At 40.7% G+C, this 26,752-nt stretch overlaps 5 protein-coding genes and 2 pseudogenes across 5 annotated transcripts; 5 read left to right on the top strand and 2 right to left on the bottom strand.

The window, feature by feature from the left end:
* Positions 1–940: 940 nt before the first annotated feature.
* LOC141841005 (uncharacterized) lies at positions 941–2,252 on the top strand. Its single transcript, XM_074729120.1, has one exon. It carries the CDS (start codon positions 1,160–1,162, stop codon positions 1,973–1,975), a length of 816 nt encoding a protein of 271 aa, XP_074585221.1. The 5' UTR covers positions 941–1,159; the 3' UTR covers positions 1,976–2,252.
* A 1,007-nt stretch (positions 2,253–3,259) lies between these two features.
* LOC141841609 (transcription repressor OFP15-like) lies at positions 3,260–3,808 on the top strand. Its single transcript, XM_074729790.1, has one exon. The coding sequence runs from the start codon at positions 3,260–3,262 to the stop codon at positions 3,806–3,808; it is 549 nt and encodes a 182-aa protein (XP_074585891.1).
* Positions 3,809–5,947: 2,139 nt separating this feature from the next.
* On the top strand, positions 5,948–8,811 carry LOC141837913 (ammonium transporter 3 member 1-like). Its single transcript, XM_074725277.1, is given in 4 exon segments — positions 5,948–6,343; positions 6,346–6,635; positions 6,715–7,000; positions 8,076–8,811. Coding segments are annotated over 4 exon segments (1,458 nt in total). The 5' UTR covers positions 5,948–5,991; the 3' UTR covers positions 8,606–8,811.
* A 206-nt stretch (positions 8,812–9,017) lies between these two features.
* Positions 9,018–12,725, top strand: LOC141841499 (bifunctional aspartate aminotransferase and glutamate/aspartate-prephenate aminotransferase-like; annotated as a pseudogene).
* A 1,218-nt stretch (positions 12,726–13,943) lies between these two features.
* On the top strand, positions 13,944–18,196 carry LOC141837912 (beta-galactosidase 6-like). Its single transcript, XM_074725275.1, has 19 exons — positions 13,944–14,066; positions 14,415–14,510; positions 14,585–14,697; positions 14,791–14,857; positions 14,940–15,032; positions 15,103–15,246; positions 15,337–15,431; positions 15,505–15,613; positions 15,712–15,796; positions 15,878–15,996; positions 16,094–16,258; positions 16,341–16,522; positions 16,600–16,691; positions 16,771–16,880; positions 17,106–17,216; positions 17,290–17,397; positions 17,485–17,630; positions 17,704–18,016; positions 18,086–18,196. Exons 1-19 carry the CDS (start codon positions 13,944–13,946, stop codon positions 18,194–18,196), a joined length of 2,382 nt encoding a protein of 793 aa, XP_074581376.1.
* A 340-nt stretch (positions 18,197–18,536) lies between these two features.
* LOC141838554 (putative receptor-like protein kinase At1g11050) lies at positions 18,537–20,597 on the bottom strand (annotated as a pseudogene).
* A 574-nt stretch (positions 20,598–21,171) lies between these two features.
* On the bottom strand, positions 21,172–26,627 carry LOC141838556 (putative magnesium transporter NIPA4). The gene is made up of 9 exons (XM_074726062.1): positions 26,078–26,627; positions 24,012–24,068; positions 23,704–23,794; positions 23,455–23,615; positions 23,216–23,343; positions 22,995–23,132; positions 22,655–22,747; positions 21,639–21,744; positions 21,172–21,552 (listed from the first exon to the last, which is right to left on the bottom strand). Exons 1-9 carry the CDS (start codon positions 26,241–26,243, stop codon positions 21,422–21,424), a joined length of 1,071 nt encoding a protein of 356 aa, XP_074582163.1. The 5' UTR covers positions 26,244–26,627; the 3' UTR covers positions 21,172–21,421.
* Between the last annotated feature and the right edge of the window lie 125 nt (positions 26,628–26,752).

Here is a 26,752-nt window from a genome sequence, read left to right as displayed (position 1 = left end):
GTTACTATACAACAAGGAGACTGTTAGATACACAATTACAGCAACTACATCTTGTAACTTTGTGATGGCTACTATTTAAATGGTAGATCAAGTAGATTACTTTGATTAAGCAGCTTTGCCATTAACTAAGGTCACAACTTCATTACTTTCACCCTGAATTAGATTCTTGCACAAAATGTTTTGGTTTTTGAATCTAATGGATTAATCCATTGGTTGAACCACATATTGACACAGGCATTGACCCGGTCAAATATATTGGTCAAAAAAACTTATATCAACATATTAAACTGCAAAGTGTTGATTGCATAAACTGATCAACCTTTTTCTTCCCCGTAATACGATCCAATTGGTTCTGTGAATGTGTTGACCTCACAGGTGGCATATAGAAAATCATTTCGGCCAAAATTTTCAACACCATTGATTAAGGCCCAAGTAACGTGGAAGACCAACCACATAATGCTGTTGACGCCACTGCTCATGCAAAGCTGGTATACAACTGCTCTGTTTTATTATCAAACAGCATTATTTAAATCCACATACAAATAAAAAAAATATTTTTATTTAAATTCACATACAACTGAAAAACATTTTCTATATATTTCAAATGAAAAAAAAAACCACTTGGTAAACTATGTTCTGCTCAAATTGTATTGTAGATCAAATATATGACACAAATACTTGACTCGAGTGCAATAATTTTGATCTAGGATTCTTGTTTTACTAGTTAATGCTGTTTGATAAAAGGAGGAGAGACCCTCATGCAAGGTGTGATTTTTTTGTCGAAAGGGTTGAAAGAGATCTTCATACTAAGTGTGTGACTTGTTAGATGAATCCACCATGAAGGATGGTATTACTACGAATTGAATATTTGTTTTTTTAATAATAAAGGGGCTTTGATAAATTCAAAGTAGTGTTCTCCACTGTTTCTCTCAGTAGACTTGAGAGGTCAAGTCCACTGGGCCATGTCCTGTGCGGAGCCAATATTTCCATCAACGTCGTCTTCATGCACTGTACTGCACCATTGTTCCAATTGACTCTTCTTCTTCTTCTTCCTTTTCTTCATCTTCTTCTTCCTTTTAAACCCATCAAACTCCATTAGACACGACCGTAACAACCCTCCTAATTAATTCTCCTTATTCACCTCCTCCTCCTCCTTCCAATGCCTCAAGTCTATATGGAGAGCTTGGCCAGCAACACTAGCTTAACCGTCGGCCGGGGAGACGCCACGCAGGAGGATGTCGATGCTGATCCTTATCATCACATCGCCTACGGCACCGTCGAGGTTCCGGCCGTGGGGTGGAGCCTCGGCTACCGCGTTTACGACCGGGAGGAGTCGACCAAAGGCGCCACCAACCCCAAGTCCCGCTCCTCGAGCTCCGACCGATTCTCCTGCTCGAACTCGAACCCGCTGCCGTCGCCGGCGGCCTCCAAGAACAAGCCGCTCATCATCGCCCTGCCCCGCGCCAACGTCCAGGCGGCGTCAGCCTATGACGGCCGCTCCGTCCGACGCCCCACCCAGTGCAGGTTCTTCCCCAAGGATAAGAAGAAGAAGAAGCCGGCAGTGCCGGATCCGGCCGAGCCGGGGTCCCCCAAGGTGTCCTGCGCCGGCAAGGTCCTGTCGGAGAAGAAGCGGTGCTGCCGCAGGCGGACGGAGGGGAGAAAGGAGACGGGCAGTTGGGCAAATCTGTTCCGGTTCATAGGCGGATGCGGCCGCAGGGAAGGAACCGTCGTGGAGTCTGCTGTGGTGGCGGCGCAGCAGGATCTGAATAACTTGTCGCTGAAGGGCGGCGTGGTGTTGGCGAAGACGAAGACGAAGACGGGAAAAGGGTCTGCGTCCGTAGACTCTTGCGAGAGCGTGGTGGTGCCGGGGTTGGATGCGATGAAGCGGTTATCGTCGGGGCGGCGAGCGGCGTCGTGGGGCGAGGAAGCGGAGCTGAAGCGGAAGCACCGGCGCCCGGTGGGTCCGGACGAATAGCGGATGAATCGGGTTTAGAATTTAGGCTACTACGGCTGTGGCCCGCGTACTCCTTTCTTTCCAAAAGGACCAAGACTTTTCTTGTGGAAAATATTTGGAGGAAAAGGAATGAAATTAATAAACTTTCAGTAAATTTAAAAAGGAAAAAATTAAAATTAAAAAAAAGGATGATAGAATATTTATGTTGCCTATTTAAATATTTCTCCTGTAAACAAATTATGAAGGCAATAAATATATGTAATAGCAATAGGGCTCATGCAATAAGAAACACTCCAGCTTGGTGTCTATTATTTGAGCACTAGCAAAGTAGTCATCTTTTGTCTAAGACAAAGTCCCTGTACCATCCTTATTCCTTACGACCATGACAATCTTGTCGACTTGTGATTGAACTACATAAATAACGATGGAACATTGCACCTTCAAATTAGCTAGCAATCATTATTAATTATATTCCTCCTTGTCTCCATTGATTGCTTTCATATTTTCTTTCTCTCCAAAATGTAATGTTTGGGTCTAGCAGACATGATTGCGGCCTTTAAGCTCTCATTAGCTGACATGCTACAAGGCATGCAGCTTATTAAAGTTTATATATCACGTATCATGGGGAAGGGAGGACCCAATGGCGCAGTGCTTTATGCTCGCTTGCATGGGTTTACGTGTGTGTGTGTGTATATATATATACACACGCGCACGGACGAAGAATTAGAACAAAGAGCAGTGGACAAATACAAGCAGATGAATGTTCTTTGACGAGGGGACAAGAAGCTCTTGTTCTCCCTTAATTAGGAATATAGCAATATGAGAATTAAGATGGAGACTAAAGTGCTCCATCAAAGCCTAGAGGCTTTTCCTGCTCGATCGATCGTTGTAGCAGTGGACAAATACGAATGCTGTTAAGTCACCTGTTGTGTCACATCTTCCTCTCGTGCACATTATTCACACTAGCACATTTTGAGCCCTGCCATTAAGAGACTTCCTATCTTCCCACCAACTATCTTCTCTGTTTTTCTCCGTAGAATTAAAGTTCTCCCAAAGTTCAAATGTTGCTGGTATCGACACATGCACCACGTATTGTCATATTCTCAGTTTTCTATTGAGCCTGTCGATTTGGTTCAGATTTAATTTTCAAATACTGTATCGGAATGGGAGATTTGGAGGGAGGCCATCACCAACAATGGAGGAAATTAAATCCATATTCCTCCTCTATTTATTGCTCACTTCTCTGATCATTCCATCAAATCTGAAATCCTCTTCTTGAGCTAGCCGAGAAGGTTGAAACTGATCATGGGCAGAAAACTAGGCTTCACCTCCTCCTTCTTCTCTAGAATATTAAAGCACAGCACTTCCTCCTCTTCTCCTTGCACGCAGCCGAAGACGCTCTCCTTCAGGCTGGAGCATGACTCGGACGACTGCGCGTTCTTCGACCTCGCCGAGTCGTCGCCGTGCCTGAGCGAGGTAGTGGCCGGCGGGCTGAAATCGGAGAGGCTCTTCTTCGAGCCGGGGACGACAGCGACGAGCTCTGTGTTGCAGTCGGCGTTGGAGGGGAGCGTGGCGATGGAAGTGGAGTCGGACGACCCGTATGAGGATTTTAAGCGGTCGATGGAGGAGATGGTGATGGCACATGGAGTGAGAGACTGGGCGTGGCTGGAAGAGATGCTGCGGTGGTACCTGAAGGCCAACGCAAAGAGCACCCACGAAGTTATCGTAGCAGCGTTCATGGAACTACTTTGGAGCTTCATTGCTTCCTCTTCCTCTTCTTCTTCTTCTTCTAGATCTTCTGTTCTTGACATCGAAGAGGAAGAAAAGAGGGAAACAGTTGTAAATTTGGTTTAATTAATGAAATTTTCATGAAACATATTCCATCTTTTTTTTATTTTTTTATGTTTACATACTGGATGAAGTCATAGAATTAAAAACTCCTAAATATTCTAACTCAAGTTATCGATTTGATTGGATGCTTATTCTCCTCATGAATCTGTTGACTTTCATGGAAGAAGTGTTTTTTTTTTAATATTTGGATTGAAATTTACTCATTTAACTTTAACTAATCGATAATTATGATGCATGATTCTTTCATTTCGTTGCATAAAACTCATTAAACAAGCTAATTAATATAATGAAACATATTACTTATAAGTAGGAATAATCTTTCCGCATACTTGTAGAAGAAGGCAAGGTTTAGTTCGAATTTCCATCTACAAAGTCGATCAATATCCTTCTCCGTCGTGATCAACTGTAATTTCTTGATTTACTTCCTCACAAATGATCGTGAGACCGATCGTATGGGCTTTCCGCAGACTTGGTGACAGATTACACCTTTACAGAAAAAGAATAATCTTTCCGACTTTAATTTCATTTCATTCCATTTAATTCGATCGTCCGAATTATGTCATTCTCAGACAAAAACTATATTACATGACTTCATTGGAATTGAATTTTCTATTTATTTTGCAATGGAGACTGAAACCATGACTCACGAAAAAAAATATAAAAAATAAAAAATTAATTACATGAAAAAAATTAGAGTCGACAGTTGTATCCAGATCAAAATCATTAGGAATTTAAGGAAGCAAAAGACATGAAGTTGGAAAAAAATTCTAAGGGCTTAAATAGACTCAACAAGCCATTGCTGCCGTCCGAATCCAGTGGCTAAGTACTTCCATTTTGTGGCTATAAAACTATATATTTTACATAAATCACAAAGTGATATTTTATTTTTAAAAAATAAATAAATAAGAGTGTTTGGTATAGATAAATAAAAATTGTGCATATATTATATTTCCTCAAACTTCATTGACTCGACGACAAATAACCAGTAAATAAATAAACAAATAAATTCATTCCACTGTCTAATATTATACACAACGAAATAACTACTTTGGAGCTTCATTGCTTCCTCTTCTTCTTCTTCTTCTTCTTCAAGATCTTCTGTTCTTGACATCGAAGAGGAAGAAAAGAGGGAAACAGTTGTAAATTTGGTTTAATTAATGAAATTTTCATGAAACATATTCCATCTATTTTTAATTTTTAATGTTTACATACTGGCTGAGAAGTCATAGAATTAAAAACTCCTAAATATTCTAACTCAAGTTATCGATTTGATTGGATGCTTATTCTCCTCATGAATCTGTTGACTTTCATGGAAGAAGTGTTTTTTTTTTCAAAAAAAATATTTGGATTGAAATTTACTCATTTAATTTTAACTAATCGATAATTGTGATGATTCTTTCATTTCATTGCATAAAACTCATTAAGCAAGCTAATTAATATAATGAAACATATTACTTATAAGTAGGAATAGTGTTTCCGACTTTAATTTCATTTCATTCCATTTAATTCGTCCGAATTATGTCATTCTCAGACAAAAACTATATTATATGACTTCATTGGAATTGAATTTTCTATTTATTTTGCAATGGAGACTGAAATCATGACTCATGAAAAACAAAAAAAATTATTAAAATAATTACATGAAAAAACTAGAGTCGACAGTGTATCCAGAGATCAAAATCATTAGGAATTTAACGAAGAAAAAGACATGCCGTCCGAATCCGGTGGCTAAGCACTTCCATTTGGTGGCTATAAAACTATTTTACATAAATCACAAAGTGATATTTTATTTTTTAAAAAATAAATAAATAAGAGTGTTTGGTATAAATAAATAAAAATCGTGCATTTATTATATTTCCTCAAACTTCATTGACTCGACAAATAACAAATAAATAAACAAACAAATAAATTCATTCTACTGTCTAATATTGTACACAACAAAATAAATACGCCAAAAAAAATATATTTAATTTATTTGTTATCATGAGAATATATATAAAATAATGAATTGGGATTCCATTGGAATAATGGATGGTTGATTCCATCTCCATGTCCCTGTCTTTTCGTTTCTGAATCTTCTCCCTCTCTCTCTCTATAAATACTGTACAAGAAGAAGAAGATTCACTGCATTCTCTTCTTAGTTCTGTGTATATATATATTGGTTGTTGGTTGACTGCGCAGCGACGATGTCGGTGCCGGTGGCGTACCAAGGCAACACATCGGCGGCGGTGCCGGACTGGCTGAACAAAGGCGACAACGCATGGCAGATGGTGGCGGCGACGCTGGTGGGGATGCAGTCCGTCCCCGGGCTGGTCATCCTCTACGGCAGCGTCGTGAAGAAGAAGTGGGCGGTCAACTCTGCCTTCATGGCGCTCTACGCCTTCGCCGCCGTGTGGCTTTGCTGGGTGATCTGGGCCTACAACATGTCCTTCGGCGACAAGCTCCTCCCTCTATGGGGCAAGGCCAAGCCGGCGCTCGGCCAGAAGTTCCTCATCAAGCAGGCGGAGCTGCCGGCCACCAACCACTACTACAAGAACGGCACTTGGAGACGGCCATGAGTACCCCCTACTACCCCATGGCTTCCATGGTCTACTTCCAGTGCGTCTTCGCCGCCATCACCCTCATTCTCCTCGCCGGCTCCCTCCTCGGCCGCATGAACATCATCGCCTGGATGCTCTTCGTCCCCCTCTGGCTCACCTTCTCCTACACCGTCGGCGCCTTCTCCCTCTGGGGCGGAGGCTTCCTCTTCCAGTGGGGCGTCATCGACTACTCCGGCGGCTACGTCATCCACCTCTCCTCCGGCATCGCCGGCTTCACCTCCGCTTATTGGGTAAGCATGCAGCTTTAGTCCTCTGTTTCCAATCGAAGGTTCTTAATTAACGATCGCCCTTTTTTCAATTGCGTCTCAGGTTGGCCCGAGGTCGACGAAGGACAGGGAGAGATTTCCCCCCAACAACGTGCTGCTGATGCTCGCCGGAGCCGGACTCCTGTGGATGGGGTGGGCCGGGTTCAACGGCGGCGATCCTTACTCAGCCAACATCGACTCGTCGGTGGCGGTGCTCAACACCAACATCTGCGCCGCCACCAGCCTCCTCGTCTGGACCTGCCTCGACGTCATCTTCTTCAAGAAGCCGTCGGTGATCGGCGCGGTGCAGGGCATGATCACCGGCCTCGTCTGCATCACTCCCGGCGCCGGTATGTACACTATTTTTTGGTGATTTCATCACCTTAATTTTGAGATTGCTACTAGTCAAAAAAGAACAGAAGATAATCTCAACTAAAATATTTCAACCTCAATAAAATTGAAATTAATCTGTCAGGACGAGGAAAATTCGCTCAAATGAATGCATATGGCAGCAAAGATTGACGGGAATCTGTCTCGTGTGATTCCTCGAGACTTTGTTGCTCTTTCTTTTTGTCCTTTAATCTTTTTTATCGTCGTATTTGCATCGTTTAATGCGCAATCACTTCAGCCTGCAAAATGCTATGCTCAAAGTCAAAGTCTTTGGTTTCTTTTTGGACTATCCTGCAAGCAACCTGTTGTGTGATGAAAAAGAAAGAAAAACATTTGTTTAATGAGGAAAATGTCTACAAAAAAATAAAAAAATCTACCAACAACTTCACTTGTGGCTGTTCTATTCAAAAATGTTTTTTTTAAAGAAATCAAATTATCTAGATCCTGTTTCGAAGGACTCTTTGCGTAGTTTCTACGTCAAGAAAATTTTAATGGAGTTTTGTTAAAGTTTATCTTGTAGATATGGTTACAGTATTGAAAAGATTTACTTCTGTGTGTGGATTCACATGATAGAACATGGAAGCGATTGCTTTTATGGTTGGGAAATTAATTTCTCCTGCTCGTGAATGTTCACAAGTGTGTATGTGAACAAATTATAGGGGGAAAAGAACTAGAGGAAAGTAATTGTGAACAAAATATGAAAATGAAAATTTTTTTTTTTCCAAACCAGTCTGAACAGAAGAGTTTGTAAACAAAATCTTAGTTAGCAAATTAAAGGCAATTAATTAATTCTGTATTATTTTTTGGATCTGCCTGCTTCTGATTAATAATGGACGAATTTGTTAGTATCTCAAGTTTTTAGCAAATTAGAGGTAATTTTATTCACAGAAAACTGAAAAAAGGGAGTAAGAACAGAGGAGTTTAGGATCAAAATCCAATTTTTTTTAGCAAATTAGAAGCAGTTTATCAATTCTGCATTTTTGGATCTGCTGCTGATTAATGGAGGAGACGGTTGGTGTTGGTGATCGTGATCAGGGTTGGTGCAAGGGTGGGCGGCGATCGTGATGGGGATATTATCCGGTAGCATCCCCTGGTTCACCATGATGGTCGTCCATAAGCGCTCCCGCATCCTGCAGCAAGTCGACGACACCCTCGGCGTCTTCCACACCCACGCAGTCGCCGGACTGCTCGGCGGCGCCACCACCGGCCTGTTCGCGGAGCCCACCCTCTGCTCCCTCTTCCTCCCCGTCACCCACTCCCGCGGCGCCGTCTACGGCGGTGTCGGCGGGGTCCAGTTCCTCAAGCAGCTCGCCGGCGGCCTCTTCGTCATCGGCTGGAACCTCGTCGTCACCACCATCATCTGCCTCGTCATCAACCTCCTCGTCCCACTGCGCATGCCGGAGGAGCAGCTCCTCATCGGCGACGACGCCGTGCACGGCGAGGAGGCCTACGCCTTGTGGGGAGACGGCGAGAGGTACGACTCCACGCGCCACGGCTGGTACGCCGACGACACGACCCACCACAGCCAGCACCAGCCGGCCACCGGCGTCACGCAGAACGTTTGATGATCAAGTAGCTACTGATCAATCAATCCATACAATGAAAGAATCAAAGATGTGTTTAATTGAATGATGGAGAATTCAAGTATTTCTAGGGACACGATTGATTTGTAACGTAAAAGAATCATGTTAATTTGTAAACTTCTCAGTGATCATGAACGTGTAAGTTTGGAAGAATGGTTGATTGATTTTCGACACTCCGATCTTTTTAATATTGGGAAATTATAATTTTTTAAAGTTTTCCTTAAATTTTGATTAATATCAGAATAATTTCCTATAGAAAAAAATAGAACGGTGGCTGTGTGTAGGGATTGGTGAGCTGAGGAGCTTGGAGTTGGTGGATGCGTTCGGTGGAGGAAGCCTCGAAGAATTTTCCTTTTAATCTATTGATGCATAATCCTGGAACAACTGCCGGTCGATGGAATCCCCTATCTGCCTCCGCCGTTCTTCCTTTTCCTCTCCGTCTCCCATTTCCCTCCGATCTCTTCGGAACTCGAAATCGGCACCAAAAATCTTGCCTTTCAACAAGTAAGTTTCGTTGTTCATAAAAAAGGGATGGTTTTTCACAGAGAATTTGAGTAGGGTTTGATGGTGGAACTGTTGGGCAGGAAAAGGCTCCATCTTTCGATGGAAACGAGGGCGACGTTGGAGCCATCTGCTGATCTGACGACGCCTGTCGATGCCTCAATCAATCCGAGGGTGAGCTCGGTCAAGCCTTCAAAGACTATGGCCATCACCGACCATGCTACTGCCCTCGTTCGGGCTGGTGTGCCCGTTATCCGGCTGGCTGCCGGAGAGCCTGATTTCGACACCCCCGCTGCTATTGCGGAGGTGAATCTCGTCGTCCCCTTACTTATCTTTCATATGCGCAACTCTTTCTGATTGAATAACCCCCGTGAAGGCTGGGATCACTGCGATTCGAGAAGGTCATACGAGGTATACTCCAAATGCTGGGACTTTGGAGCTTAGGAAGGCGATTTGCCATAAGCTTGAAGGCCAGTGAATTGGAAATCAAATTGATGACTCTGTGCAATTTTAGACTACCAAATTACTGATACTTTCTGTTTACGATGGCAGAGGAGAATGGTTTGTCTTATTCACCTGATCAAATCTTAGTTAGCAATGGGGCCAAGCAATCTATTATGCAAGCAGTGCTTGCGGTTTGTTCACCAGGCGACGAGGTAAAACTTATCGATTTTCTTTTGTTATTTATTCACTCACTATATTTGGTACATATAAATTTTCCTTTGATTCCACGATTATACTTTTAGTTGGATAATACAATATTATCTACACAAATCGAATTGTCCTTGTTATACTATTGTGTGTGTAAGTTGTAGTTCAACTGCAAAAATCATGATCATTTGTTTACATTCATCAAAATGTTATTGAGGTTGCTTGTTGAAAGCGTTTATGATCAGCAAAAAAATGCCATGCAAATCAGAATCAGAAAATTGTGGTATGTGTTTCATTTGAACTATGTGAATCAACCACTTCCTCATCTAAAACATGTGGACTTGGCATATTAGCCTGCAGATTCCATGTATAGACCATTCCTGTGCTAATATCTATGGCCAGAAACCATCAGCTCAGATGTAGTCAATCTTCATAGTTGGGGAAATATGGTTGGTTGCATTAGAGTATTGAATAAGGTACTCCATCCATAGGATGTTTGATATTTTGTGTGAAAAAAACCCTTTCCTTATCAGTTTCATTTCCAGCACCATGTTAGTTCCTCGATCCTGAGATGATTCTAACTTGTTGCTGTGCCTAACATCTCGCGATGGCAGCAGGATGTATTCTTTTGGGCACTTGTGATTACCCAACCCATTTGTATGGGCTTGGGTACCTGCTTATCCTGCAATGATTAGAAGTTGCCGCTGTGCCGGGTATCTTACATGGAAATGCACTAATCTCCTTTTGTAGGTTTTGATCCCAGCACCATATTGGGTGAGCTATCCTGAGATGGTTAGGTTGGCTGATGCAGCTCCAGTAATTGTTCCAACAAACATATCAGATAACTTTCTTTTAAGTCCCAACTTGCTTGCTTCAAGAATTAATGAGAACTCAAGGCTGCTTATACTTTGTTCACCATCCAATCCTACTGGTTCTGTTTATCCAAGGAAACTGCTTGAGGAGATTGCTGATATAGTCAGGAAACATCCAAGACTTCTGGTTAGCTTTCTGAACACAAAGTCTATTTGTCAGGACATAATATATGCTTCTAATCGAAGATGTTCAAGAAATTGGATATTTATGTGTCTTTCAGGTGGTATCATATGAGATATATGAACATATAATATATCCACCAGCCAAACATACAAGCTTTGCTTCATTACCTGGAATGTGGGAAAGAACTCTAACACTAAATGGATTTCTAAGGTAATTAGTTAGTTTTATTTTATCCTTGTGTCAGTTTTTCTAGAGTTTAGCAACTGAAAGTGCTATGCTGGCAAATATATGAAAGTTGGAAGCAATCTTCAATGTTTTTTGCTGCATCTATTAGTCCACTGTTCTGATCTTAGCTATAAATAACTTTATAGGTTCATAAATTTCAATCATTCACCAGTCTTTTACAGCAGAATTTCTGTTACAACTGAGTTTAAACACTTGGTGCTCATGGTATTTTGTTCATTATTTTACTAAATAAGACACTAATGCTTCCAATAAATGCAATATTAATGTAGTTCTTGTTTGATGGCTGTTAAATTTTAGGCCTTTGCAATGACTGGTTGGCGACTTTGGGTACCTTGCCTGCCCCCAACACTTTTTAGCAGCATGTGGAAAGATTCAAAGCCAGGTAATACTTCATTTTCTCAATAAGTCTAAGACTCCCTGATAGAATACTTTTTTGATAGTCATCATTAGATCGTCTATCATTGTTGCATGGTCAATTTTCCCCTCATATATATAGCTAATAAAGAATAAAAAGCTTGTCTTCCTAGCTTATGCAATATGTGATTTATTATATGCTTATCTGCAGATAGCTGTAAATTGTTGACATACATGCAGTTACCTTCACCCTAGAAGGCAATATAGTTCAAGTAAATGAAAATTTATTGGATTCAAGAATGAAATGGATATCATGTACCGTAATGTGTTATGAAATGGATATCTTTGCTAAAACCTCTTCTAGTGATGGTACATCCACTGAGCATGAAGATTATACTGCACTTCAATAATGGGTCATGCTTTATAATTTCAAGTCACCGGTAAGTTAGTTTATGCGTAACCTCTTGTTTAATGGTTTGGTACTCTTACATGACATCTGCATCTGAAAGGTCTATTTGTTTTGGCATTGGTTCTTTCCTGGAGTTATTTTTTGGTTTAGAATTTTAGCGTTCGTGCATGCTACGCTAGACCATTTTCCCCGTTAAACTTCTTATTTCAACTCAGCCGAGTAGCAATAGTTTCCTTAGTTTTCGTCAGCAGTCATGTTTGATTACTCCTAAATGCAATGGGATTGCAGTCTACTTCTGGTGCTAGCAGCATATCCCAGAAAGCTGGCCTTGCAGCTCTAGGCTTGGGATATGCCGGCGGTGAAACAGTCTCAGTAATGGTGAAAGCATTCCAGGAAAGACGTGATTTCTTAGTTAAAAGCTTTAGAGAACTGGAGGGTGTGAAAATATCACAGCCCCAGGTTTTTTTTCTCCCCTTTCTTTTTAGTTTTGCACTTTTTTTTTTTTTTGTTATCGATTTACTTCACTTGAATATGACAAATATTCTCCTACAACAGGGTGCTTTCTATCTGTTCATTGATTTTAGCTCCTATTATGGATCTGAGGTTGAAGGTTTTGGAAACATTGAAGACTCTGAATCCCTTTGCCGGTTCCTTTTGGACAAGGCCCAGGCGAGTTAACTGTTATAATGTGTCATCGCCATTCGTGTCTTCCTTTCATCATCGTCGTCACGTCGTCGTATCATTATCATCTAACATAATTTCTTATGCATTGGCAGGTTGCACTTGTTCCAGGAGATGCATTTGGAGATGCTAAATGCATTCGGATTTCTTATGCTGCATCTCTGTCAACCTTGCAAGAAGTAATGAAGAAGATAAAAGAAGCCATGGCTCTACTCAAACCACCTGTTGCTGTCTAATTCTCAAGATCTTTCACCGAAGTAGTTGATTATTGTTTGTTTGTAGAGACAAGGTTGTTGATTTATCGGCGAGAATGAAGACATTGTGCTTCTCTAAGAGAAGTAAATTCACAAGTATTTCTTCTTCAATCTTACAAGTAGTGTGAGATATTGTATTGTTTGATCATGAATAACATCAAACTGTTGAACAAATTTCTACGACACTTCCCAATTTAGCGGAAGCAGTTTTACCATATCCACAGAGTTATAAGTTGTGTTTGTTTTTTCATAAAAAATCTCAATATTTCATTTTTAAATTATTTTTGTAATTGGGTTAGACAACAATTTTACAGGAAAATATTGAATACAGTTACAAATGATATAAAATTTTATATATTTTTGTGTTTGAATAGAATATTCTTGACTTTTTTCTGAAAAGAAATCTACTTTTTTTTTAAAAAAAGTGCAGTATAATTAACTTAGGCTATTTTAAAAATATTTCCTGACATTTAATATTTTGATGTTTATTAATGTCAAAACTAAACGTTCTTTAAAATTTTTATTTTGTTTCCAAACTATATTTTACCCAAGCAATTAATGTGATAATTTACAATTGATAAAATAGGCATTTTATTTTATATAACATATTTTACTAAAAAATAAAAATTATAAAAGTGTTTTAACATTAATAAAATTTAGTAGGATATATATTCTAAAAAACTATTAAATGTGATACTTTAAAAATGTTCCAATCATAACCCTTTCCTCCTTTTCTTTCATTCCCATTAATATTAAATGAATCTTAAAGAAAGTAGTAATCTTTTCTTCACTTTTTTCCTATTTTTTTCCTCTCATCTTAATCCTCTTCTGTAACTGCTCTGCTCATTTTATGCATCAACAAAAAGTTTATTTTATATTTCTACAAAAAAAAAATACTATGGATTAAACAGTAGTTTTAACAACAATGTAAAGTAAATTGCTGTCAACAGTGTAATCAAAACAACACACAATCTATCCATAAATTTCTCACAGGCATTTATCACATTTCCTTAATTTTTATCTAGTAAAATATTAATCATCACAATCTGCTGTTGCCTCTACAGTCGAGTGCTTCCATATGTGTGCATCTATATATATCTTCAGACCAGCTTTCTTTGTGCGAGATTCAAACATAGTTTGGCAGATAGAGAAACTAGAGATGTTGGCTGATCTGAAGAAGAAGAAGAAGGTGTTCTTCTTCTTATTCTTCCTGCAGGTATCGACATGGATGATAGCTGCTGCAGCAGAAGGAAATGCTGAAGTAACCTACGACGGAAGAGCTTTGATCATCAATGGAACTCGTAGGTTGCTCTTCTCAGGTTCCATCCATTACCCTCGAAGCACCCCTCAGGTAAACAAATCCTTCAATCCATATGATGTTGTATATTTAGTAGAGCATTAATGCTAGCTATATCTTTTGTTTGTTGAGCTGGAAGATCCAGATTGGTTTCTGGAAAGATTGTTTAATTGATTCCTGGAGATTAACGTTTGCTTATGTAATATAACTGTCGATTAATGTGTACTAGATTAAGTTAGTGTGCATGCTTCGTTGTGTATGAAAGTCTCTCTCTTTCAGTGAATAGAGACATTAATTGCAATGGATTAAAGTCCTGATGATCACAACTGAGGACTTTTTGTAATGATTTGATAATGGAAGCTTAATCTTTTTCATGCCTTTTTGTGTATATATATTTGACAGATGTGGCCATCTCTCATTGAGAAAGCTAAGGAAGGAGGGCTAGATGTGATACAAACTTATGTATTTTGGAATGTGCATGAACCTGTACAAGGACAGGCAAGTCTTCCTTTATCCATTGATGTAGTAATTCCATGTGTTCCTTAATTAATTCCTAGATGTGCAATTTACAGTATAACTTTAATGGACGATTTGACCTTGTGAGATTCATCAAGGAAGTTCAATCTCAAGGCCTCTATGTGAGCCTCCGAATCGGGCCATTTATCGAAGCGGAATGGAGTTACGGGTATAGAATTCTTCAACATTAAAAAGAATGAACACTTGAGAGTGTTCTTTATCATCCTAGCTAATGCCTTTTGTTTTCAATTCAATTGTGCAGAGGATTGCCATTTTGGTTGCATGATGTTCCTGACATTGTCTTCAGGAGTGATAATGAACCTTTCAAGGTACGTAGGTGTTCTTCAATTATATATCAGTATCCACTTGCTTTCTGAATGAACCTAATTAACTTTGCTTTGCCATATGCAGTTCCACATGCAAAAGTTTGTGACGATGATAGTCGATCTATTGAAATCTGAGAGGTTGTTTGCCTCTCAAGGTGGCCCAATCATAATTTCCCAGGTAATGTGATCCTCGAGTGCTTGTATTTCATATGACACTCGCTTAATAGTTTGTGTTCTTGCTTATGTAGATTGAAAACGAATACAAAACAGTTGAGGACGCATTCCACGAGAAGGGACCTCCGTACGTCAACTGGGCTGCATCAATGGCGGTAGGCCTTCAAACTGGTGTTCCCTGGATGATGTGCAAGCAAGACGATGCTCCTGATCCAGTGGTCGACCCTCTTGTCACTTTAAAGCAATGTTCATGTGTATCTCTACAAATCACTTGAAGAATTTGGAATTTTTATGTTTTTTTTTTCCAGATCAACGCTTGCAATGGGTTGAACTGCGGATTGACTTTTACAGGGCCTAATTCCCCCCAAAAACCAGCAATATGGACTGAAAATTGGACCTTTGTGTATGCGATCGAGTTTTTGTCTTGAGTGAATTTAGAAATTGCAATTTCATTCATTATATTCTGATATGCATAGGTATCAAGTTTATGGAAAAGATCCAAGACCGAGGTCAGCTCAAGATATCGCTTTTGCAGTTGCACTCTTTATTGCCAAAAAGAATGGAAGCTTTGTGAACTACTACATGGTAGCTTTCTTTCTTATGATTCTCTTTAAGTCCAAGCTACCTCTCAATTTGGTATATGTTCTAAGTTATGTCTTTCAAACTCGATCGATCGAATGTAGTATCATGGAGGAACAAACTTTGGAAAATCTGCCTCCTCATATGTCACAACAGCTTATTATGATCAAGCTCCTCTCGATGAATATGGTATCTCAACGAAAATAGTTTTAAAATCATGACCAGTTCCTTCCATAGACTAAACATATATAAGCTTCTGTGTTCATCCAGGTTTAATATGGTTACCTACATGGGGGCACCTTAGGGATCTTCATGCTGTGATCAAGCAATCTGAGGAGGCATTACTTTGGGGAGTGTACTCAAACTCTTCCCTTGGTCAGCAACAAGAGGTAAGACTTAATTCTCAAGGCAAAAACATAACAAAAGGTTTCTTTGTTCCATGCTTTGGATCCTAATGGAGTTGAGTGCCCAACTTCTTCTGCATAGGCACATGTCTTCCAAACCAATTCAGGACAATGTGTTGCCTTTCTTGTCAATTACGATGAACACAATCCGGCGACTCTTCAGTTTCGCACGGCTATGTATACCTTATCGGCCAAATCAATCAGTGTCTTACCAAATTGCAAGGATGTTGCCTTTGATACTGCAAAGGTGCTCTATGTTTCAGCCATTCAACAATACAATACTTTCTCTAATGTGGATGTAGTTTTGCTAAAACTGGTTTGATTGTTAGGTGAGTGCTCAAACCGGTGAACGGTCTGCGACACCGATTCAGTATCTCAGTCAAGATCAGCAATGGCAAGCTTTTGCAGATGAAGTGATTAGCCAGGACAAGTCTTCATTTGCAGCAGAAGGACTAAAAGAGCAAATGTCATTGATAAAAGATGCCACAGATTATCTCTGGTACACCATAAGGTACTTCAATACATACTTGATCAATCTGTTTTTCGTCGACTTCAATCACTTCAGCTGAATCTTTACCATCACTGCAGCTATAACCATTCACAACAAGATGGTCCACAAACTCTTCATGTCGATTCTCGCGCGCATCTTCTACATGTATTCATAAATGGTAAATTTGTAGGTAAGTTCCTTTAATCTTAGCTTTTGCCATCAAACAAGCTAATGATAAGCATAAAACTAAGGCCTTTGTTTATGAACAGGTACTGCTCATGGTGATCATGATGGAGCACTACCAAATTTTGAGCAACCCATAGAATTTAGTGAAGGAGGGAATGATATCTCATTGCTCAGTGTTATGGTTGGGCTTCCGGTGAGGACACTATATACACTCGCTACTAGTTACCAATTAACAACAGATACAATGATCTAAACTTCTCATTGCTAGAAATTATACTATTTCCAACATGAAACATTCAGTAGTGCTCATGCTTTGAGAAAACTATTTGGAACATGAAACATTTAGAGTCTCAACTATTACTAATAGTGTAACTTGTTAGTCTAGAGTTATGAATGATTTTCAACAATTGGTTTGAAGGATTCAGGACCATATCTCGAGAAGAGGGTTGCAGGACTTCGACGTGTGAGAATTCGAGGTTCTTCGGGTGGTTCGCAAAGAGATTTAACCAATTGGCTTTGGCACTACAAGGTGTGTTATATCTACCAAATAAACAATGGCAACTTGCATGAGTTCATGATGAAATTGACAAGAATAAATACAGGTGGGTTTAACAGGAGAAAGTATGCTCATCTTCTCCGAACAAGGTTCAGAAACAGCAGAATGGAAATCTTTACAAGGTTACACAAACAAACCCTTGATGTGGTACAAGGTAATAATAGCATGTTCATCATAGATTAGTACTTTAGCATACTCCATGCTTCATTGTCATGTGCCAACACATAAATCTTTGGTGTAGACGAGATTTGATGCTCCGAAAGGCGATGATCCAGTGGTGCTCAACCTTGAAAACATGGGTAAAGGAGAGGTTTGGATCAATGGAGAAAGCATTGGAAGATATTGGGCATCTTTTAGAGCTCCAAGTGGAGACCCAACACAATCTTTGTAAGGAAAACACTATCAAAACTCAATCCTAAAACCCACTCACTAACTCACTTTGCTCATGTTCTACTTTCAGGTATCATGTTCCTCGATCTTTTCTGAAACCTTCAGGTAACCTCCTTGTTCTTTTGGAGGAACTCGGCGGCGATCCTCGCTCTATTGGAGTCGAAACCATGTCCATCTTTCGTGTTTGCGGCCATGTCTCTGAATTGCATTATCCGTCAGTACTTGCGAAGAACAAGGATCCATATGCTCTACTTCAATGTCCACAAGGGAGAAACATCTCGATGATAGAGTTTGCTAGTTATGGGACTCCTCTCGGAGAGTGTTTAGCTTATCCCAACAGAGGCAATTGCCATGCTCCTGGATCTGAAGCTATCATCCAGAAGGTGAGCTACTCACAATTTTATTATATTAGAATTTCATTTTTTTTCTAAAAGAAAATTATATTTTGACAGGCTTGTCTTGGTAAGCAAGAGTGCACCATTTTTGCAACTAATCAGATGTTTGGAGGGGATCCCTGTGTTGGAACTCCAAAATCACTCCTTGTTTTTGGAAGATGTTCTTGATCTAATGATAGTTTTAAAGCATAAAAAAAAAATTTTTTTTCTCTGTTTTTTTCTTCCTCTTGACAAATAACACCAACTCCCAACTGCAATGTTATGAAAATTCTTATGATAATAAAGTGAAGGTGTGAATGTTTAATATCTCTTCTTTGGATTCCATGAATGTTACTGCTGAACAAACGGAAGAGTCAAACTCTGACTTTTCTTGTTGACTAGGATGGCAAAAAGTCAACCATCAATCTCAACCGGATTGGTTCGGCTGACCCAATCGCCTACAAGCCAAAAGGCAACTTGCTCCTTTTATTTTAAATATTCCAAAAATCTAACTAGTGACAGATAAACAATTGCAATGAGACGTAAAACAAAATCCAAATAATATTAATAATAAAAGAATATTTCATATTGCCCCCATTAAGTTTTAATCGTTTTCAAATATCCCCTTGAAAATTGTCATGCTAAAAAAAATTTTCTTCATTTTGGCCCCTGAAGAAAGGTATTGAGCTACCTGAGCATGCCACTGGCGTCCTGAGAAGGCCCAATCACGGCCGGCGAAGCAGCGAAGGTATTCCCATCGCCGTAAACGGAGCCGATCCCGAGCGTCGGCGGCCGGTCCGGAATATCTGGCACCCTCACGTTCCCCTCCAGCATCTTTAGCGCTTCCAATATCGTCGGCCGGACCGCCACTATCACGTGCGAGCACAGGACGCCGACCAGCACGAACCTCTCCATCACCCCCTTTGGCAACTGCGGCGCTCGGCCGTCGTCGTTCTCGCTCCTAGTCAGCGTCTCGTCGAACACCTCGTCTGCTCTTCCCTCTTTGATCAAAGTCCACGCCCAATCTGTGATCAGCACCATATTAACCGGCGCTCTCATGTCCAAGGCCTGGCGACCGCTCATGATCTCTAGCAGGAGGACGCCGAAGCTATAGACGTCGCTCTTCTCCGTCAGCTGTCCGTAGAGAGCGTACTCCGGCGCCAGGTAGCCGTGGGTGCCGGCAACCCTGGTGGTGAGGTGGGACTGCCCTTCCATGCTCTCCTTCGCCACCCCGAAGTCGGCCACTAGCGCCCTCATCTCGCCGTCCAACAATATGTTGCTGGCCTTGATGTCGCGGTGGAAGATCGCCGGCTTTACCCCGTAGTGGAGGTACACGAGCCCCTTGGCCACGTCGAGTATGATGCTCTTCCTCTGCGGCCACGTCAGGGGCTTCCTCATCCCGCCGGAGTTGCCAAAGATGTGGTCCTTGAGGCTTCCGTTGGCCATGTAATCGTAGACCAAGTACCTCTGATTGCCTTCGTTTTGAGAGATGCAGCATCCTTTCAAAGGGACCAAATTTCGGTGCCGGAGATGGCTGATTATCTCTACCTCGTTGCGGAACTCCTCGTCGCCGCCGTCGACGTCCGGCTCTAGCATTTTCTTTACTGCGACCAAGGTGCCGTCGGAAAGGGTGCCTTTGTAGACGGCGCCAAATCCGCCGCGGCCGATGAAGTTGCCCTGCGAGAAGCGAGCAGTGGCCTTTTCTAGCTCCTTGATGTCGAACCAGATCGAGCCGGTATTGGGCCGCGGATGCGATCTCGAGCTCCTCTCCGACACCATGGAGGCGCTGCTTTCCTTCTTCTTGAAGCGGGATCGGCACAAGATGAACACGACGGCGCAGGCGACGAGGAGGAAGCCGAGCGTCCCGAAGACGGAGCCGAAGATTGCGGCAGAGCGGGATTTATGACGGGAAGGTGTGGAGGAGAGGGCGAGGCCGAAGATGCAATTGGCGGCGCGGGGATCCTTGGGGCCGAGCTGGTTGACGACGCCGGAAGCGTAGAGGATGGTGAGGGGGAAGCAGAGGGCGTTGCTAGAGGTATTTCCGTTGAGGGCGCCGAGGGTGGAGGTGACGTTGAAACCGGCTCTGAGGCAGGCGCTGCATCGGGCGGAGCTGGTGTGAGGTCGCCATCGCAGGCGGCGTTCAGGGCGGAGGAGTTGCCGACACGGGCGTCCCAGTCACGGAGGGTGTAGACGCCGGCGCAGGTGGAGACGAATTGGCTGGGGGAGGGGAAGCAGTCGGAGACAATAGAGGGGGAGAGGGAGGGGCGGGCGGCGGAGATGTTGGACTGGAAGTCGGAGAGGCAGGCAGCGGATGTGGAATTGTCGGGGAGTCGGAAGAAGCCGGTGTCGTGGAGGCGCTGCGCGGTCCCGATGCCAAAGAGGCTGAGGAGGGTTTGGCGGCAGTCGGTGAGGTTGACGGAGGCGAGGGCGGGGAGACAGGCGGCGTCGTCCCAGGGGAAGGTTGAGACATAGTTCAGATCCAGGGGGCAGCTTGCCGCCGCCGCCACCTCTATGTTCGACGCCGGAAGAGATAGGAGAAGCAAAAAACAGCACAGAGATCGCCGCATCGCCGTTCTTCTTCGCTGCTTCGTTCCGGTTGGTCACAAAGCAAAGTGGGCGACAAAGGGAGGAAGGAATGCTCCTCCCAGCTCCACGCGGTCCTCTTCATCCATTAATTAATTAATTAATAATAATTTCTTCACTTCATTTTCTCTTTTTCTTCGTTTTGTTTCTTATAATATATTAAGAAATTAGTCTAAATAGAATTCTTGCGAGCTTTTAAGTTTTATTTAAAAATTGAATTAATTAATTTTTTATTATATAAGAGCCGGCATGATCCTTTCATCCGGCTGGAGTTTGCTATTGGTGCTTTTCAAGAGCAACGATGCTTTCAATCGACAACGACAGCCTGACCCCGGATGACAAAGAACAGTCGATCGAAGAGCCCACCAAATTAATTTCATTAAATTTGGTCGACTGGCTTCTGCAATAAACAGTTGAGGAAGATAGACACTGTTTCAACACTATTTCTTTCGACAATGTGCCTGCTAAGATAAATCAAAATTATGGATGGTCGGTAATGCAGTTTGAATCAAGGGACAAGGAGAATTCTACTCACTCCAAAGATTGCCACACAACTAACTAAGCTGTTGGAACTCAAAAAGTCACGTCTCACAAGAACTAATTTTCTCGAAAACGAATTTAAATTACATATTTAACAAAATGTAATTTCCCCTTTCCATTTTAGCAATTTCTATCTCTCCCTTCTCACTCTCGTCTATAGGGTCTGAACTGTGCTTCATGGTCTAAAAATCTTTACAGTTTTCTAATTTAAAAGGATGCAACATTCCCATGGTACGCTAACAGTCATGAAGCAGGGGTACTCAAATACAGAGCTAAAAAAAAGGTACCGCCTCATGGCTGCCAAAATGAGTCAGGGGACCTGAGAGGAGTGGCTCCGGAGGGATAATCATCTTCGTTGTTGTCGGAGGTATAGTCATCTTCGATGTTGACATGTTTTGAAAGGCGACTAGAGTGATGCGAACCTGCCAGATAAAGGAGTCAGTTGAGGAACAAACTCACCCAATGAATCCAAGTTAATCATTTTATTTGAGTCGGAGATAGAACTAACCATCTGCCATGTCCTTGGTCCTGTGAAGAAGAAATGTCCCGGAAAGAATAGTGACAAAGCCACACATCTCTGTGACAATCTGTGTGGGATTTTGTCGATCCCAGTCCTGTCGGGAAATCCATCGTTGAGAACATTAACACAAAATGATACAAAAGCAAATAAATTTAAACTGACAACGCCTTATCAACCATGATTTAAGCATGGTTGATCCTGTATAGAGGAAAACAATGCCCTGAGTACAGTTAACAATAATCATGGTTCCTACTCATCAATCTTCTAAACCACTTTCTTATATGTTCAATTGACACTTCCATACAAGTTGGAAGATTGTTGAAATGAATGGTATTTTGTCATTGAAGAGATTCTGGATGAGTGTCTACCTGTTGTCTTGTGCAACAATCAGCGTTTCAAAAAGTGATTCAAATGCATATGCATTTTCTGGAGGGATTTGCTTATGCAAACCACCAAAACTGTGTATGCCTGTGAGTGTCATTTCAGAAATTTTGTTAGATTGTTCAATATGAATTTGTATATTATATGGATTGTGTAGGTTGAAGCATTGCTAATGCTTCTGGAATTATGGATTGTCAAGGTTAAGGTAGCATAGACAATTCCAACGATTCTACTATATTTTAGATATAGGTTACATATGAGTTATAAAATGGGTCGATCACAAAACTAGCCACATGTTTTTTAATACCTTCATTTAAACCTACTTCTACAATATTCAAGTACATCGAGACTGCAAATGTAAACTTTCACTGCCATTTGACACACATTAGTATTGTTATAAGTCGTATATTATATGGCAGCGGCATAATAATGGTAAACTTCAAACAAAAATTAAACAAAGATTTCAATAGTCATATAGGAGCAGTTAACCTAGAATTAGATCATGCCAGGTCAAATCCTTAAACACGAAACTAGCATAGCAGATGAGCAATTCAACAGTTTGATTTAATGTACCAAGAACTTGAGATCAAAGTTAGGGGCAAATGTCATATAGAAGCAGTTACCTTGAACATAATCACACTGGCCAGAATAGTCAATGATGTAAACATCACATAGTATATGGGTGACACAACTGCAGTGTTAAATGTATCAAGAGCCTGAAAAAGGTTTGAACAAGGCATAAGAACATTAGTGACTTCAGAGGGATCAATCTATATCGTTTTAATAATTTTATTGATTTGCTAATTATGCTAAACAAGTTAACTTCCACAGCAGCTCAAGCTATTATTGGAATGCCTACTAATATTAATAGCAGTTGCGCTGATGCAGCAGTTAATATTTCAAATATGACAACACAAAATAATTAATAAAAATGCTATACATGCTCAAAGAACATAGCTGTACCTTGTTGAGATAATTCACTTGGGTAGTGACACATGAAACTACTATAATTGTGAATACCCAAGTTTGGGGATAAATCAATTGGTTCGTTCCAGAAAATGTCAACTTTAGAGCAATTCCAAGAGCTTTCACACTCATAACCTGCCAATAAAGAGGGGAGGAGGTAACACAAGTACTTTTCATATTCTAGAATGTTGACTAAAGTAGCAAAATATGTCTTATACCGAGAGTGATCCAACGAGAGAACAAATGGCGATGTAGACCATAATATGTGTTTGCCCATATTGAGGGACAAAATGGATTACAAGTATTGAGGCTGCTACAAGCACAGTTACCGCATAAAACAAAAAAGCTGAAGAAATATAAACCAAATATTAGCCTCTCTCCTAAGTTGTAACAATTGTTCTTAACAATGGATTACACTTAAACTACACACATATTAGAGAAAGAGAAAAGCGAGCACCTGGTTCAGTGGCCAGATCCCAGACTTCTGTCACAGACTCAATTTCACGCTCTTGAGGTGCATGAAGCACAATTGTAGTAGACCCCACGACACAAAGAGCACAGCCAAGGATGCCAAAAATATGTAACCTTTCCTGTAAAATGACATGTGCAAGTACAGCACTGGAAACACAATTCTTATGTTAATAATTGCTGGACAAAGTAAGGAAATAGAAGGGTATCAAAATGTCTTGTGGTGATAAGGTCATGCCTGATGATTATGCTTAGAGCACCAAGAGGAGTTACTAGAATGGCAGGAGCAAATGCATATGCTGCAAAATTAGCAACTTCCCCAACAATCACTGTTACAAAAGGTAAATATAGTTATCATTCAAACTTCATAAAAAGAAACCAAACAAACAAATAATTATAATGCACAGGTTACATTGATTTCACTATCTTATTGAATGCAACAATTCAATAGTGAAATTCTAATTATAGAAAGTAAATGATGGCATCATCTACTTACTGAAGGAGCCAAGTAACAATAGAAAACCAAAAATCATACTAACTACTCACTTGCTATCATGCCTGCCCACCAAAGTGGTTCATACAAGTAAGAATACCCGCCAGCTCCTGTTTGCAAATTTAAACATATTTAGGTACTTTTTCATGTAATTGAAAAAAAAAATAAAAATAAAGATAGTAATTGCACAAAAAATAATGACAGCCAAAATGCGGCAATACGCTATTTTGGGTGAAATTAGGGAAAGAAAGTGGCTTCAACAAACTTGTGAATGCTAGAACAACTTTTAACAAGATCATATAAACTACTGATAGTTACCAGAGTTCCAAAAGTTTGCCATTAGGGGCTGAATAGAAGGGGAAAAGACTTTCCAAATTTCAAAAAATTACACTTTGTGTGAAATACCTCTCACCTAGCTAGGACATGCAAACAAAGTAGTAATTCTTGTGATTTAAGGGCACTCAGTCTGTCCTAGATTATCATTTATCCTATTTGGTATGATACTACCCCTGAAGAAGATCACTTTCATCAAGGTAATAATATAAAAGACATCTGGATATCCCAGCAAAGCATAGAAGTCCATAATCTAATGCCTCAACTTATCTTTATCTGTAAATAACACCTTCATTTATCACAGGCTATAGGTCCTCTAAACCTATTAGTGTTTTATAATCCTTGAAGAAAATAACTACTTCTCAATCTTTGATATGTGCCAATCATGTACGCTATACATCTAATTAAATGATTCAATCCTCTCTAAGAAATTTTACTTCTTTACGCTGAATTCTGCATCAATTCCTTTTTACAACCAACATTATTTAGCATAATACAGGCATATGCATACACTTGTGATGATGAAATAAGATCACTTAAATCTTGTTTTAATAGGGAATAACTTAAACAAAAATTATTCCAGCGCTCAAAGAAAGAAATGTTTGAGAAATTGAAGGTAATTGCAATAAGAGCATCATATGCAACATATGACAATGAAATTTGCTAGCTATAATAATGCAAATAATCCATGATTCACACTTAACATTCAATAAGAAGAATGGACTTCCTGGAAGATTTTGGGTAACTTTTCCCTTCAACCATGCACTCTGAATCTAGTTCAGTTAAAATAATTTTAAATCAAATTACAGAGTGGCATACATCTAGTATCTGAAATCTGAATTTTGAATGATGCACCCAAAATGATAACTAAAAGTAGAACAGCAATCTGAATGTTAGTTAAACATAAGGTAGCCAAAATATATTGATGTGTTTCTACCTACATAATTCTTTTGATGGCTTCCTTATTGATCTTAAACAATCACTAGAAGCTAATTGTTTCCATGAATTTCAGTTACAAATCTCCGACACAGGTATGGACTATATGGTCATACATATGATCAACACATCAAAAATCCTCCTATCTATTCAACAATAACAACAACAACAAATCCAAGTTACCAGTCTCAACTATTCTAGGTTTGTTACCTGAGTCTTACCCTTCCGTTTAGCAGGAGGCATGGCTGGTGAAAACCTTTCTTTGCACCAAATTAAGTTAAGATACATTTACAGGAGTTTGTTGACTTAGTTTTATGCTTCTTGTGAGAATCTACTAACTCTCCATTTATTTATCTAGGCTTGAGAGCGGTGTCGGGGTTGCTCTTATCTAGTTAAAATCCCTTTACACCTTTCAAGTAATGACAAAGAATGACTTCTAAAGTATACTAACTGAAGCTCATTCCCAGTGTCCGTTGTATCAACTTCTACTACAAGCAAAACTTAAAGGATGTCTAACATTGAAATGTCTACAGTACAATCCATCAATAAGTGTCCTAATTCCACTAACGATCAGGTGAAATCTTGTTTAATTAAGCATAATAAAGCATCAGTCTATAATCCAGTATCATAGAAATTATACAGTTCATATTGCTAAATGAAAAGAGGGCGGAAAACACCACGAGCGACAAAAAAAAAAAAAAAAAAAAATCTGCACCCAGAACTATGCTTAACTATTGGTCAGACTGACAATCAGCAGCAGATCAACAATTTGAGACCCACGACTAAAAAAGGGGGGGGGGGGGGGGGGGGGGGGGGGGGGGGGGGGGGGGGGGGGGGGGTGGGGAATTACCAGCTCTGACTCCGGAAGCGCCGGCCTTCTTGAGTCCCTTCTTCTTGACGATAAAACTGGCGCCGATGAATAAGCTAGAAGACAATGCGAGGACCAACCCCTTGATGTTATCCGAGGACATTCCAGTGTACCATTTCCCGTCGGACGCCGCGGCGGCGGTAGCCATCCCGAACCCCAAACAAGAACCCTAGATGCCACCCCGCCCTTCCCGTACTACTCAGGCATTCGCTTCAATCGCTATACGAGATCGGCCGTGGAAACCCTAAGAAGATAGGCGCAAAGACGGCCCTCCGCCGCTAGATCCTGGTTCGGGGAGGCGGCGCATGCAGCGGCAGCGCCCGATCGAAAAATGAGAAGATCTGGCGGCTGTGGGCGGAGATCTAGCGGCTGTGGGCGGAGAAGTGCCCACGAGACGAATAGAGGAATTGGATTGATAGGATGGAAGACAGAAATGAAATCGTTGTATCAGATACAGACAGAGAGACGGAGATCACGAGATCAGCAAGCGAAGAAGAGAGGTCGTCGTCAGGTCGTCGGAAGAAGGAAAGGAATAATTGCTCGCCGGTGTTGCAAATTTAGTCAAGGTAAAAATAAAAATAAAAAAATAAAAAATTATTATTATTATTTTTACATTTATTTATCTAATAATTAAGAACATTAAAATAATAAATATTT

The sequence above is a fragment of the Curcuma longa genome, chromosome 11, assembly GCF_044706935.1.
Source record: "Curcuma longa cultivar G26 ecotype Majalengka, Jawa Barat chromosome 11, ITB_CL_G26_1.1, whole genome shotgun sequence".
In the NCBI taxonomy this organism is placed as follows: Eukaryota; Viridiplantae; Streptophyta; class Magnoliopsida; order Zingiberales; family Zingiberaceae; genus Curcuma; species Curcuma longa.
Note: the sequence above shows the minus strand (reverse complement) of the source record. Positions and strands in the feature narration are given on the sequence as shown.